This window comes from Grammomys surdaster, unplaced genomic scaffold (assembly GCF_004785775.1).
Source record: "Grammomys surdaster isolate TR1022 unplaced genomic scaffold, NIH_TR_1.0 129, whole genome shotgun sequence".
NCBI lineage: Eukaryota > Metazoa > Chordata > Mammalia > Rodentia > Muridae > Grammomys > Grammomys surdaster.
In genome coordinates this window covers 20,279,168-20,295,356 of record NW_021604587.1, presented here as the reverse complement: position 1 = coordinate 20,295,356, position 16,189 = coordinate 20,279,168, and the positions used below count along the sequence as shown (strand labels likewise).

Sequence of the window (16,189 nt, the reverse complement as noted above, 5' to 3'; positions counted from 1 at the left end):
TGTGTGTGTGTGTGTGTGTGTGTGTGTGTGTGTGTGTGTGTGTGTGTGTGTAGGGTATGTATATAGGACAAAGAAAACGGAAGAACAAAAGATTAGAAGGGAAAAAAAACCCAAGCTGAGGATGGGGAGTCCAGCACAGAGCGAGTGTTTAGCACATGTGAGGCCCTGAGCTCTACCCACAAGAGAAAATCAGTGAAAATGCAGCATTCAGCTGAAAGCCCCAGGTTCCTTTCCAGCATCCCTGCTTCCTTGGGCTCTGCAGCCTTTGGTGAACTTCTCAGAACTGGGCTGTGTGGGGAGGCTGTCTCTACAAGCGACATGTCCTTACTTAGTTCTGACAGCAGGCTTCTTATTTGTGACAGTCTTAGATTTATTGTGGAGAATTCAAGTAAACAGCATGAGGTCACCTATTCCTACTAGATACACTTATAACAGAAAATCGGCTACAATCCAGTTTCATGAGTTAATGGCTAGGATTGTTGTTTATGTTCTATTTGACTTATCTTCTGTCCCTCTTTCCTTCTCAGATCTCTGAGTTGTTCCTGATCTTAAGGAAAATGGTGGATATTTTCCTGTTGAGTCTGGTGATACGGCACTGAGCTTTCTTACATGTTGTTTCATGCATGTTTCTATGTTCATCTGGTCATTTTTCTTTGTGCTGTCAATATGATAGATTACAATGATTGCTTGTCGAGTGTTAAATGTTAGCTACATAACTGTACACATCTGAATTCTTGGAAGAAAGTCCCCTGGCTGTACAATGGTGTCTGTTCTACCCACCTAGGCTCAGTCTGAGTATTGGATTAGAATTTCAGTTTCTATAGCCACGAAGGATACTCGTCGTATAATTTCTTTTTATGTAACACCTTGGCATCATGTTTTTCCTGGCTTCATGAGATGAAGCATTTTCTTCATATCTGTTCTATACAAGAAGTTCATATGAGATTGGTTCTAAAACTTTTTAGGCTGGGAGTAAGTCATTAGTGAAGCCATGCAGGCCTAGAGTATTCACTAGAGAAAGATTTCCTATTAGGCTTTATTCCATTTTTACTTTAGTTTCATTAAATTGTAGTTTTCCAAGACACACTTTCATCAGTATTGCGAAATCTGCTGGCATAGAATTGACTGTGAGATCTCATATTGCCTGCTAATGTCTGAAGGATCTGTGTTAATGTCTCAATTTCTATTCAGATATTGGTAATTTATTTTGTTTTCTCTTTAAAAACAATTTCTTCAGCTGGGCATGGTAGTGCACACCTTTAATCCCAGCACTTGGGAGGCAGAGGCAAACAGATCTCTGTGAATTCCAGGCCAACCTGGTATACAAAGCAAGTCCAGGACAGCCAAGGCTACACAGAAAAAACTTGTCTCAAAGGACAAAAACAAAGAAAAAACCCAGAAAACCAAACAAACAACCAACCAAACAAACAGAAAACCCCAACCCAACCTTAACCAAAAAACCAGCTTCTCCATAAGTTTTACCATGTATCTTTCAATTTGATTCTTAAAACAAAACAAAACAAAACAAAACCACTTTTTAATGTTTTCTGTTTATCTTTTCTCCTCTTTTATTAATTTCTGTAATTCATCTCCTTGATTCTTTTAGACTTACCACACTTTTCTAAGCCCAGGTTTTTAAGCTGTTAGCTTGGACAACTGACTTTGAGTCTTTATTCTTCCCAGTATTTGAGTTAAAGCTACAAATGTCTGTCCGGGCACTAAGAATCTTTTCATAAAAGATATGTTTGTTTAAAAAAAATCATTCCTTTTGACTTTTGTTTGGTACTGGTGAAAAGCAGTCTCTCAAATCAGGGAGGAGTAGAGTGGGAAGCTTTGTATAGACATGCAGTACTTTGCTTTCTTAGTTAAGGTGGCGGTTACACTGATGTATATATATGTCAAAAATGTAGTGCTCTAGTTGGGTCCCAGGCTGAGAATAACAGCAGGAGATAAGCTTTAGGATCTTGGATACTTATCTGTGATGTAACAATATCATACCCACCACTCAAAGTACCAGGAGTTAAACCTACTTAGTCAGAAGCAGTGTGGGGTGCACTACCTATATATGTGTGGTGTGGGTACATATGGATATGTGTGTATGGAGGAGAGAGGGAGGGAGAGGGGAGAGGGGAACCATACTTGGGGCACCTTGACTCAGTTCTCATGGATTTAGCTCCTACCTTGCTGCCATCAAACAGGCAGAGGCGGATGTGTCTGCTGAGGACCTGTATGCTTGTTCCTGGGAGAGGAATCATTTTACAGCTCCATAGAGTCAGAATCAATGAAACACGACTAGGTCTTGACATGATCTGAAAGGAAAATTAAACACAAAATTTATTTTTATTTATTATTTATTATTTAAAACAATCCATTTCTTTTTTTTTTTTTTCCTCAAGACAGGGTTTCTCTGTGTAGCCCTGGCTGTTCTGGAACTCACTCTGTAGACCAGACTGGCCTCAAACTCAGAAATCCGCCTGCCTCTGCCTCCCAAGTGCTGGGATTAAAGGAACAATCCATTTCTAAAACATTTTTTCTTACACAAATATAACTTAGGCAAACAAATGTACATCTGGGTGTAGCAATTCACTCTGGAAATCTCAGCACTTAGGAAATGAAGGCAGAAGGACTAGAAGTTCAGGGTCAGCCTGGGCTACATGAGACCCTGTTTTAAACAAACCAACAAACAAAAACAAAAAACAAAATAAAAACAAAACAAAACAAAACAAAACAAAACAAGCCAACAGGGTACTGGAGAGCTGGCTCAGCAGTTAAGAGCACTGACTGCTCTTCCAGAGGTGCAGAGTCAATTTCCAGCAACCACATAGTGGTTCACAACCATCTGTAATGGGATCTGATGCCCTCTTCTGGTGTGTCTAAAGACATCTACAATGTATCCATATACATAAAATAAATACACAATTCTTTAGGGAAAAAAATAGCAAGCAAGCAAAAAATAAAAAGAAGACATATACATATAGACTAGAAAACAAAGCTCAAGAATTTTACACAAACATATATGCACAACATAGTTTTGGTGAAGTTCACTTAAAGTCAAAATCAGTCATTTGAGGTAAATTTTATTTCTCTCTTTTTTTTTTTGAGGTAAATTTTCATAGAGCAACATTTGAAAGTTGCAATTTTTTCCTTAATCACTTATAAACTGTAATGAATAGGACATACAGGACTCATAGGTTAAAATACATCTTTGAATCATTTTGTAAGATGTTTGTGGGCATGAAGAGATGCCATAATGTAGCACCAGGACAAGGCATTAGTGTCTAGGTTCCTGCCCTGAGTTCCCTAAGTGACCCAGTGAGTCTTGAAGTGGTAAGAAGAAATAAGTCTCCTCCTCCCCAAGCTGCTTTTGTTCACGGTGTTTTATCACAGCACTAAAAACCTCAAGTGTGACCACCTCTCTCTGAAGCTATAAAACTAAACAACTGCTGGGGTGGGGGAGGCCTGTTGGGAGTAGTTGCCTATGAATTCCAGGCTGTGTGTGTGTGTGTGTGTGTGTGTGCTGAGCTTTTGTTAGGCCACCACCCATGACGGGTGGCTTTTCAGTGACATAGCTATACAAGTCACCCATGCTCTTGTAAGTGATCCCACAGATGGACTGGTTCACAGTGGACTTCATGGAATCATTTCATCATTTCCTTGGTCTGTCATGGCCTATCTGGGTCTATCTGGGGTGATTCCAAATATCTCCCCAAAAAAGTCACATAACAGGGACACTTCAACAACCTGTAGCATTAGCACTTATTGAGTTCTTAAATGTTCTTTATTCAATTCCCAAGATAACTCTTTGTTGAAACAATTATTGCTATTATTAATAATCCTATTTTACATATGAAAAACTGAGGTAAAGATAGAAGACTGGAGAGATGGTTCAGTGGTTAAGGCACTGGTTGATCTTCTAGACATCTGGGGTTAGATTCTTAGCACCCACATAGTGGCTCACAACTCTCTGTAACTCCAGTTCCAGAGGAATCAACTCCCTCTTCTGGCTTCTGCAAGTACCAGGCACACGTGATACACAGACATACATGCAGTCAAAACACACACACACGCACACGCACACACACACACAATTTTTCTTCATGAAAAAAATGACATGGGGCTGGAGAGATGGTTCAGCAATTAAAAACACTGAGTGCTCTTCCAGAGGTCCTGAGTTCAATTCCCAGCAACCACATGGTAGCTCACAACCATCTGTAATGAGATCTGATGCCTTCCTCTGGTGTGTCTGAAGACAGTTACAGTGTACTCATATACAAAATAAAACAAATGAACATTTTTTAAAAAAATGGCAGGATAGTTGGAGTTACATAGTAAGACCTTGTCTCAAAAAAAAAAAAAAGAATGTTTAATATATAAAGTTAGGATTATTTCTTTTGTAGTGAAAAAAACAACAGAAAAAAGGAAGATAAAGTTGAGGCACAAAGTTTCAAATTATAAAATATCTTCCAGAAATACAGAGTGTGTTCTCTGCAATGCATTTGTCAATTTATGTGCTATTTACACACTTGCCACAGGAGACACTGGACACTTCCATATGACCAGCAGTAAGCACACGTACCGTGCCTGCCTTAGCATCCCACATTAGATCTCTGAAGGACAGCTGCGACGTCGTGAGCTCTGGCTGCAAGAAGTAGCTTGCTCGAAACTGGTTCCCTGCTGAAACAACGTTCTTTTTATTTTCTTACAAAAAGAGACCTGAAATTCAAAACCCTAAATCCATATTGCTACATGACAAGCTCAGCAAAAAGCTTCTGAAAAGCCATGCACTCACTAACAACTCAGTTCCTGAGACAGATGGACCTACATATGCTTATATATTAAAACAAAACACAAAACTTAAAGATATAAAGATCACCGTAGTTGGTTATATTAGTACACACCTTTAATCCCAGAACTCAGGAGGCAGACAGGTCTCTGAGTTTGAAGCTAGCCTGGTCTACAGAATGAGTTCCAAGACAATTCCTGCACACCACCACCCCCACCCCTTATAAAAAAGTAAAAATCACTTCAAGGCAGCTTTAAGAGAATTCTAAAGATTCAGACAAAAAAAGGTGCTTTGTGATAATGATGATGTATTCAAATACTTGTGTAAAATGTAAGAAATCTGTAATCACCTTTTAAGATTTGAGGGGAAAATTACATATCTAGTTTTCACTTTTTTTAATTGTTTTTTTTTTTTTTTAAAGACAAAGTCTCCTCTAAATATCAGGGCCCTCTAACTCACTCTTTAGCCAAGGATGACTTGAATTTCTGGCCCTTTTGTTTCTGTCTCCCATACGCTGGGATCACAGGCCTACAACCACGGAGTGTTTATTATAGAGAGCACTACTTATTCAAGAAACAGTTCTGGAGCCCTTGCTCTGTGCCAAGTGTTATGCCCTTAAAGCCACAGGATTCAGTCTCCGAGTAACACTGATAGGGCAGGTACCAGAAGAAGGAAGGCTGGAAGAGGTTTGCTATAGATGCAGGAAAGGGCAAGTAAATAAGAAGTCATGTTTGTGCAACTAGGAAAAGAAGCTGGGAGCTAGAGCACGGCCTGGCCTCCCTTACTGCAACAGGAAGGCAAGAAGGATGAGGAAAAGATGAGCTCTCAGGAAGGTGAGGTTCAGGGCTGAGGAGACGGATCAGCTAAGCACTTGCCATGTGAGCTTGAAGACTTCAGCTCTATCCCTCAGAACCCAGGCAAACAGCCAAGAGCAGTGCAGTGACACGCAACTGTGGTCCTGGTGCTGGGGCACAGAAGCAGGGGATTCCTGGGGTATGTGGCTAGCAAGCCTAGCCATATTGAGTAGGGGACCTTGCCTCAAAAAATATGGTAGGGGACAGTTGAGGCAGACTCATGGTGTCAACCTCTGGCCTCAGCATATGTACACACTGAATCTCCTTCCTTCCTTTCTTCTCTCCCTCCCTCCTTCCCTCTCTCCCTTCCTCCTTCCCTCCCTCCCTTCCTTCCTCCTTCCCTCCTTCCCTTCCTCCCTCCCTTCCTTTCTCCCTCCCTCCTTCCCTCCCTCCCTCCCTCCCTTCCTTTCTCCCTCCCTCCTTCCCTCTCTCCCTTCCTCCCTCCCTCCCTCCCTTCCCTCCCTCCCTTCCTCCCTCCCTCCTTTCCCTCCCTCCCTTCCATCCTCCTTCCCACCCTTCCTCCCTCCTTCCCTCCCTTCCTCCCTCCTTCTCTCCCTGCTTCTCTCTCTCTCATATACACACACATGCACACACAACAGGGGGTAGATTTAGTATCTTCAACTTGTTTGGACACTTACAGAAGAATTAGCATTCACTATAAGAGTACAGAGACTGAGAGCCTGTGTCCTTACCTTCATCCAGCAGCTGGGAGAGCGTAGAAGGCCGGAACCCTGCAGGAATGGCTCCCATTGTGGCTAACACATCAACAGTGTTTATCTGCTGAAGAGAGGAAAATGAAATAGATTTGTTGCCCCCATTTCTCTTCTTGCCTTTGTAATACTTCAACACTATTGCAACTGCAACCCCCAAAACAAACCACACAGACCGTAAAGTAAGAAATACTGCACTGGGGGCTAGAGAGAGGGCTCAGCAGTTAAGAGCACTGACTGCTCTTCCAGTGGTCCTGAGTTTGATTCCCAGCAACCACATGGTGGCTCACAACCATCTGTAATGGGGTCTGAGGCCCTCTTCTGGTGTGTCTGAAGAGAGTGACAGTGTACTCATACACATAAAAAAATATTTATAAAAAATAGGAAAAAAAATACTGTGGTGCAAGCCCGAATTCCTAGAGGGTGGCACTTATCATGAACCCTGGTCTCTCATAGTGACTAGAGAATGGAGCTCTGGGTTCTAAATTTGCTGCTAAAGTGTCCCCACTCCTGTCAAGGTCCACAGCACATGCCATTGAACATATGGTGCCCGCTGTACCTGACAGGCACTTTAGAAGCACTGCCCACTCACTCACAGCACATCTGGGTAACTGAGGAGGGGACTCAAGAGTGAGGAAAGCTACCCGCTACACTGCTAGTGGAGATGATTTATGGGGTGGGGAGAAATTTCAGTGTTACATGATTTCTGAATTGTGGGTAATTTCTTACTCTGATGTTTTTTAAAATGTTTTTTAAATAGCTCAACTTTAATATTCCAAAATGATAGAAAATTCATGTGGGAACACAGGATAATCCCAAGCTCTCAAATCATATCACAGATGAGATTCTCGACTTCTTGTACAAAAGGATATAATGAGAATGCTATTTGCATCATGGCCCAGAAAAGCATAAGATGTGCCTTATGCTCTGGACACCTTGTACCTGCTGTGATCTCTGCTGCCCTCCAGGCTCTATTCTGCCCTGAACTCAGTCTGAACTACTAAGTAACAAACCAAATGTATCTTACTTGTCAAACATGTCAATATTATTAGACATAAAACTGGAGACCAGGGGAACCAACCTCTGAGATAGCTTTTCGCACAGCAGTCCAGTGGGAATCAGTTCTAGGACGACAAAGGAGGAAGGTCAGTGCGGGGACCAGCTGCACCCATTTCAACTGGGAGTCAAAACGTGTGTGATCACCAGTCAGCTCTGAAAACTAAACAGTCTTCTCAGGGGAGGCCAAGCTAGGACTAAATGCCCTAAAAGAATTACAAAATTAAAGTAGAAAAACTTGTCTCCATTTCAAGAAAGTGTTGAATTATCTATAACAGTAAAAATGAAGCCAAAGTTTCTGAGGCTGCTGCTGATTTAGTTGGTAAAATGTTTGCCACTCAAGTGTAAGGACTTGAGTTCAAAACCCTAGAGCCGACATAAAAAGCTAGGCATGGTGATGTGTATTTTTAATCTCAGAGCTGGTGAGGTGGAGACAGCAAGGGTTTTAGGACTCACTGCCCACCCAGCCTAGCCTGATTAGCCAGCCCCAAGCCCAAGAGAGACCCAACATCAAAAAGCAAGGTGCACAGCTCCTGTGGTACACTATCCAAAGTTTCCCTCACATGCACACACCTGCACATATATCCACTAACACATGCTTGAACATGTACACACAGGTTTAAGCCACTGATGCCCTCTCACACCTCGTACCTCTGCTTCATCTGGGCTCCACCTGCAGTTTCATCCACCACCTCTGCGTCCTCCTCACCATCCTCCTCACCACCCTCCTCGCTGTCTTCGCTTGATTCCAGCTTGTCTTCTTTATTATAGGGCTGAGAAATTGTGGGTATACAAAGTGATGTTTAGCCAATACAAAATCAAACAACAAAAATATCAGTATTCAGATATCAATATCAATATCAGATGAGGATATTTGTATGTAAAGCTTGTAACGTGCGTTTAGTAATTTCACTATTTGAAAAAAATGACAGTCAGGCATGGCAATTCCACAACTTGGGAACCTGAGTCAGGAGTATCATGAGTTTTAGCCTGGCCTGGGCTCCACAGCAAGATCCTGTCCAAGAAAAGAAAAAGAAAAAAAAACAGAAGAAAGAAGAAGCAGCAGAAGGAGGAGGAAGGGGAAGAAGAAGGAGGAGGAAGAAGAGGAGGAGGAGGAAGAGTAAGAAAAAGGCAAGTTTAACTTACATACCAGTCTATGTCAGATAGAATTTAAATTAAAAATTAAGAGAAGAATCAGTAAAAGTGCTGGAAAAAAATTAGTCTTGTAATGAGGATGGCCTTTTTATAAACAATACCAAATATAAAACCAAAAGTCATAACTGGAAACACAACACTGATAAATTTAGCTAACAAAAATACATACACAGCTGAAAGCCAACAAAAATATCAAATACAAATGCCTGAAGGGTAATATCTCTATTAATATTATAGCAGTTGTTATATTCAATAAGGAATGATATAAATAGGAAATGAGGAGTGTTAAGGCCTAAGTAGAATGTTAAGGCCTAACTGTTACTTGGCTAACCTGCCATTTTGTTCTGTTACTAATATTACAAGGACATTTTCTCATATGTTGTTTCTGTTGTTACTAGGAAACTTTCTCATGCCCAAGTTGATTACATATCCTGTTACTAGGATGATCTGTGCTCTTGGAAACCAATCACAATAGAAGACGGTTAGAACTGCTCTGTATAGTTAGCCACAATAAGCTTGGACCCAAACCAACCACCCAGCAGTACTTCCTGCAGCTGTGTATGAGCTTTTAGGGTATTGCCTGTATAAGCTGCCCCTGGGATGGACCCCAACATAAGAGAGACAGCTGCACCCATTTAGAATAAGACTTCCATTTTGAGTAGGGGTCAAATAAAGTTTAAGTTCCCAAGACCTTCCTGGTAACTGACACCCTACTTGACAGAACAGACACGCATGTGGGTAACTGACATAGTGGCTGGCAAGTTAAGGCATGAATTTTATACAAAACAAATCCCCTGCCACAGTTGGCTACCCCAACCAACAAGAGCAGGATAAATATACAACAAAGACATGTTCCTAAAGAGATGCTCCATCTCTAAGTCCTGAAGGATGGAGTAGCTTGGCACAGATGTCTGTGGATCTCAGGCTTAAAAGCCCTCTAGTATCAACTCAACATCAAAATTCAGTCCCCAAGTCTGGACTGCAGCCCTAATTGATCAGTGCTGGGACCTAAGCTCAATAAACTCTCCCTGTCTGACTGAGATTGGTGTTCTTGTAGTTTGTGAGGCGACTTCTTGGTTTTGATGACCACAGCCAGCTCTGTCAAACACAGAAGAAAACACTCTTAGGTAACAGCATAATGGTAAACCAAATCAAACCCAAAGATGGGTGTGTGTCTCCACCTTCCCAGCAGCGGCTTCCTGTTCTCCAACTCTCCACCTCTGTTCTGAAAGAATTTCTGACTGTACCAGGCACTGGGAAGGTGGAGACAGGCAGATCCCTGGGACTTGGTAGCCTATGTGGCAACCCAATGAGAGACCTTGACTCAGAAACTAAGGTGGACAGTACCTGAAACAGCACTAACCCAAAGCACCCTCATGATGGGAAAGTTCCAGGGCTCACGAGCATGCCCTAGGGGCTGGTGGGTAAGCACAGTTCCCCTACTCACTGTCTCTTTAAAATTAAAGCAGATTCTTTATGTCAAACCATTCACTCACCAACAAATCAGAAAGAAGCACAGCTCCGTGCCTCATTACCATCAAAATGGCAACACTTTTAGTCAGAAAGGCATAAGTGATCAGGACTGACCTCCAAGTAGGTCCTGGGAATGAGACCCTCAGCTCCTTCAGCATCCTTAGCCAGCCACCAACCATCAGGCTTTTTCTCAATTATATGGAGAATGTCCCCTTTCTTAAATGGAAACAATTAGAAATTAAACAAAAACTATAAATTTATGAACAATACTGCATTACAAATGCTTCAAAAGTATCTTTTTTACAAAGGTAAAATGATCTTATTCAGTCCCTATTAAAAGAAAAAGAATCCGTAGCACTCTACTACTGACTCTTTGTGACTACAAATGAACACGTCACATGACGCTTATGTGCTTATGTTCAAGTGAGACGCACCTCCTCACTTTGGGTGTGTTTTTTTTTAGTGTGTATGAATGCTTCATGTATGTTCACATGAATGCATTCTTCAGAACTGAAAAATAATCCTATGAGCTAAAATGCAAATGTATGTTTTATAATACACTTACATATTATTCATTTGTCATTTAATTTTGAAAATTGATAACTACAAGGACTAAGATTAGTATATTCTTTAAAATTTTCACCCATGTTGATGACAGAAAGTCACAAACTTTCTTAAGAATCACAAGTCTCAGGCCAGGCTGACTCAATGGGAAAGTGGTTGCCTAGCACTCATAAGGCCTGCAGTTTGCTCTCCAGCACTGAAGAAGAAATACCCTGAGGGTTTTTTATGTGTGTGTGTTGGGGGGGGTGTTTTGGAGGGGGGTGTTTTGTTTTGTTTTGTTTTGTTTGAGACTAGGTCTCACGATGTAACCTTGGCTGGCTTAGAACTCACTATGTAGATCAGGCTGGTTTTGAACTTACATCTGTCTGTCTCTGCCTCCTGAGTTCTGGGAGTAAAGGCATGAGTCCAGTGCCAGGGACTAAAGAAGTGTCTCTAACGACATGAAGCACTCCTGTTGCCACAAGCTGCAGACTCTGCTTAAGTGAAGTGATTTCATGCATATCACAATTATAAAATTTACCCTTATTAGGAATTATCAAAACTGCAGCTATTAAAAAAAATAATAAGAGAGCCTCCATTTAGAAGTCATGATTAGTTTCCTAAAGATGGATGAGTCTCAGGACTGTGTAACACAAGCACACACAGCCTTTCGTACTGTCAGCCGTGCAGTTACACTGGCTATCCTGCAGACTTACTCCACCTTACCTTAAACGTCAGGTCCCCAGCCTGCTGAGCAGCAAAGTCCCCGAGAGCAATGTATGTGACAGTTTCTGCTTGTTTCCAGGAGGCTTGTTCCTGCATTCCTTCCTCATCCCCTTCTGACTCTTCTTCCTCTCCACCAGTTTCTTCAGTTTCTTCATCTTCATCGTCCTCAGTCGTGTCATCTTCCTCCTTGTCACTATGTGCCTCAACTCTGTGAAAAACACTTCTATCAGGAGGACCACCTGGAGTCGCGTGGGGGGAGGGCAGTTCATGGTGGGGGTGGCAGTTCTATCAGGAGGATCTCCTGGTCGCATCCTGGCACAGTGAGTGACTGGAGAAAGCTTGTATGGACAAGAGCTGCAGTCAAGAGCTGCTCCGCTTTTGGAGCTGGAAGAAAGTGTGGCTGACAGTTTCTTCCCTCAGGCAGAGCTCCTGGGGTGGGAGGCACTCAGGGCAGAGGAGGCAGAGCTCAGAGACTGGATCCAAACCCTGGGGTGGTCCCTGCGCACACTGCTCAAGCATCTTATCATGTGTAGACTGCATGGGCACAGGTTTCAAGTCTGCCTCTGCCCATCCCTCCTTGAATAAACTTGGGTAGATTAGCTGGTCTGTGTGTTTGTAGTGCTGGAAATGGAACTGAAGGCAAATGTTCTATACTGAGCTATAACCCCAGTCCTTGGTCAAACTGGCCTTAGCCCCCCAAGTGTGGGGTTAGAGACATATGCCACCACACTCAGAAGAAAAGGAAAGAAATCATGACTTTGGTCTGCTGATCTGACCCACTGCTTAGCTGTTCTCGCTTCTGATGCTTTCTTTGTTCCCTTTCTTGGGTTTTCTTTGGTCCCTTTCTTTCTTCTTTAGCTTCTTAAGTCAGACGCTCTAATTGATTCTCAATCTTCTTTCCAAATTACTCATTCAAATCTACGTACTTTCCCCTAATCACCACTTTGGCTGTAACTCATGAGACATACTCATTTTTTATTCATAATATATTCTAACTGCCACTGCAATATTTTCTTTGACTCATGAGTTATATAAAAGTGTATGATTTAATTTGCAAACATTGGTGATTTCTATTTTTTATTATTGAATTTTAATGTAATTCCAAAATTTCAAACAATATACATGACACAGATTCAATTTTAAGAAACACAGTGGCAAGTATTTTGTGGCTTCTGTAGTTCATTTAGTTAACAACTGATGTCATAAGTGCACTGCCCTTGAAAAGTGGCACACTGTGTCCTTGTGCACAGAGATCTACACAAGCTACACCAATGCTCTTAGTCAAGGTTGCTGAGTACCGTGGATTCATTTACTGGCCCACAGGAGTGGCAACTCTGGCTTTGTACATTTGAATCTGTTGTTGGGATTATATTTCCCCTAGTGAACTCACTCTTCTATAAATACAAACTGTTCTCCCTAATGTAGTAAACACTTCTGGCCTAGTTATCTACTTTGCCTGGTTAAAGTAACTGCCTTACTTGGCTTTTGTTAGCATTTGAATATATTTTTTTAGTCTTTTACTTTGAAATTATCTATAATTTGTGAAAAATATATAACTATTATAAGCAATATACATATTTGGGTCTATAAAAAAATACAAAACAAACAAACACAAACTCCAAGACAACCTGACAATCACTCTCTTTTAAGTGGAATGCTAGTCCACTTACCTTTAACATAACTGTCTCAGTGACAACATCACAGGCGTGTCACCTTTAGTTTCACTTCTGTCTCATGTGCTACTTTTGTTGTTTCTCTTCTCTTTCTTTTAGAAAATAGTTTACTGAGTAATTTTTAGCACTCCATCTTGTTGTTTGTATAGTTTTCTTAGTGTATGTATTTGTAATATAGTCTATTATAGTCTGACTTGAATTAATGTTTCATTATCAGCAAAAATAAAAGAATCTCAAGATAGTAGACTTGCTCTCCCCTCCTCTGTGCTGCGGCTGTGCTCTTATCACACGTAGCTAATTTGCTACTTTTGGTTTTCATCTCCAAATTTGGCTGCTTGCTAAAATTGAACGAGCATGTACAGTGCTTGTGTGGTCAGCTGTGGGAATTTGGAAGGCAGCAGAGACTCAATTATCAATGCTTGGCTCCCCCTCAGGCTCACCATGGCAACACTATTGCTCCCTTTAGTTCTCCTGCAGTAAACAGATGTCCTTGCAGCAGCCGGCTTAACATTATGCCTTCTGCATGTTTTGTGGGTTTGGTTGTTGCTGCTGGTGGTGGTGGTGGTGGTGGTATGTTTGCTGTTTAAATGTCTCCAAAATGGGTTACTAGAGTGCTATGAAGTGCTTCTAAACTGAGAAAGCTGTGTTTGCCTTACAAAGAGTACAGGAGCTAGGTAAGACTTTTCATGTGTAAATTATGGTTCTGTTGGCTTTGGGTTAATGTTAATGAATCAGTGTGTGTGTGTGTGTTATATGTCTTTAGACAGAAACACATACAAACAATATTGTGTATTACCCTGTTGTTGAAAACATTGTGATCAGAGGCTTAAAGAATTCTAAACTTGTATTTTCCCTAGGTATAATATAATTGCTTAGTAATCTCTAATTCAGTGTCCACAGCAACTTTATAAAACATAATTACTACAAATACTAAGACGACTACTGTGATTGAGAATTTTTATGTCAACTTGACACAAGCTAGAGTCATCTGGGAGGAGGAAACCTCAATTGAGAAAATGTCTCCGTAAGATTGGGCAGTCTGTGGGAGCATTTTCTTAATTAGTGATTGATGGGGGAAGACCCAGTCCATTGTATGTGGGTCACCCCTGGGCTGGTGGTACAGAGTTCTATAAAAAGGCAGGCTAAGCAAACTAAGGGGAGCAAGGTAGTAGGCAGTACCCCTCCATGGCTTCTGCATCAGTTCCTGCTTCTAGGTTCCTACCTGATTAGAGTTCCTGCCATGACTTCCTTGGGTGGACTGTGACTTAGGATATGTAAGACAAATAAACCCCCTTTCCTCCCCAAGCTGTTTTTGGTTATGGGTTTCATCAAAGCAATAGGATCAACTGTATATCATAAGTAACCCAAAAACACATTTTGTTTTACACAATCAAATATCTTTGAAAAGCATCTAAAATAGAAAAGCTTAGTTTTTCATATTTTCTTTTTGTCTTGTTTTGGCTGTTGTTTTTTTTTGTTTGTTTGTTTGTTTGAGACAGGGTCTCACTCTGTAGCTTTGGCTGTCCTAGACTCACTCTTGTAGACCAGGCTCACAGAGTTTGTCTGCCTTTGCCTCACTCCTGCTGGGCTTCAGGGAGTGGGCCACTGCACCCAGCTCCAATTTACTTCTAAACCAGCAGCTCTTCGCTCCTTGCAAACTGGATTTCTATATGGGGTAATTTCCTTTCAGTCTGAAAGGAAAAGCAAACTATACAGACAGGTCAACAACTTTGCTCAGCTTTTGTCTGTATGAAATTGCCTTTCTCTTCAGTGTCTGGAATTTGCTTCTTCTGTATGCAGACTTCTGGGTTGATGGATATTTTCAGTCTATTCAAGAGGTTGTCTTTTTTTTTTTTTTTTAAATCTTTCAGAATTTCTTTCTTGTATGCAATTCAAGTCAGCAGCATTTTTTTTTGTAGAGATTTATTTATTTTATGTATATAAGTACACTGCTACTCTCTTTAGACACACCAGAAGAGGGCATCTGATTCCATTACAGATGGTTGTGAGCCACCATGTGGTTGCTGGGAATTGAACTCAGGACCTCTGGAAGAGCAGTCAGTACTCTTAACTGCTGAGCCATCTCTCCAGCCCTAGAGTTGTCTTTTGACTGGCATTCTTTTACTAATGTGTCAACTATATTTCAAACTGTCACTTGTCTATACATGACAGCCCCCTTCCCTGGATGCTTTTAAGATTTTTTGTTTATCTTTGATTGTCAACACAATGTCTGTGTGTGTGTGTGTGTGTGCGCGCGTGTGCATGTGTTATGAACAGTAGACTATTGTCATCATCTCTCCCTCTTCCTCCTCCTCTCCTCCCCTCTCCATCTTTTCCTTATCCTTCTCTTTATTTTCTCTTCCTCTTCCTTTTCTCCTTCCCTTTCTCCTTTTAATGTGTAAGATTAAACTTTTGAACCAGGCCTTTGGGTCATAAATTCCTTCCTCCAGTGTGATGTGTGCTATGAATCCACTCAGTGTTTACATTTTCATCTACTGTATCCTAGACTTTTGCTTTGTCCCTAGTTTTTGTTTCCCACTTAACATAACCATAATCTCACCCAATATGTACATTTTTGTCTATAATTTGCCAGCATATTTTAAATGATTGTTTTACAGATTTTTTTAAATCTTCGCATTTGGTCCATTTGAGTGTTTAGTCATTACTTCCCCTTTTGGTTATAAGACGTGCTCCTATCTTTCCAGAGCTCTAGGGTGCATCTGATTTGTGAAGTTCTCGTCTGTGACATCACCTTACCCAGCATGTGGCTCTGCTGCACAAGGCTCATCTGATCACACCTACACTAGAACGCTAGGAACCTTGCTATCTCTTTCCCTTTCTCCATTGTTTCTTCCATGTTGAAATTTCTTTTCTTTTTTAAAGATTTACTTATTTTTATTTTATATACATTGGTGTTTTGACTGCATGTATATCTGTGTGAGGGCATCAAATCATCTGGAACTGGAGTCACAGACAGGTATAAGCTGTCATGTGGTGCTAGGAATTGAACCCAAGTCCTCTGGGAGAGCAGCCAGTGTTCTTAACCACTGAGCCATTTCTCTAGTCCCTGAATTTTCTTTACTGTATTGCTCACATCATTTAGAAGTACTTGCCAGCTGGCCCCACTGTCTGGCTCAGACCGTGTGCTGCCTTTACTGACAGTACAATCCCTGCTTACAGACCCTGTGCTGCCTTTACTGACAGTACACTGCCTGC

At 41.3% G+C, this 16,189-nt stretch overlaps 1 protein-coding gene across 4 annotated transcripts in view; it reads right to left on the bottom strand.

Moving 5' to 3' along the window:
- Positions 1 to 16,189, bottom strand: part of Nphp1 (nephrocystin 1) — a 45,036-nt gene that overhangs the window by 19,520 nt on the left and 9,327 nt on the right. Inside the window, exons 5-11 of one of the 4 annotated variants that reach the window (XM_028754607.1) lie at positions 11,301 to 11,508; positions 10,146 to 10,247; positions 8,055 to 8,176; positions 7,429 to 7,471; positions 6,330 to 6,417; positions 4,577 to 4,674; positions 2,181 to 2,309 (exon numbers count right to left, since the gene is read on the bottom strand). In XM_028754607.1, coding sequence (XP_028610440.1) covers positions 2,181 to 2,309; positions 4,577 to 4,674; positions 6,330 to 6,417; positions 7,429 to 7,471; positions 8,055 to 8,176; positions 10,146 to 10,247; positions 11,301 to 11,508 — 790 coding nt within the window. The remainder of the gene's footprint in view (positions 1 to 2,180; positions 2,310 to 4,576; positions 4,675 to 6,329; positions 6,418 to 7,428; positions 7,472 to 8,054; positions 8,177 to 10,145; positions 10,248 to 11,300; positions 11,509 to 16,189) is intronic. The other 3 variants (XM_028754614.1, XM_028754625.1, XM_028754635.1) reach the window with 3 other exon arrangements.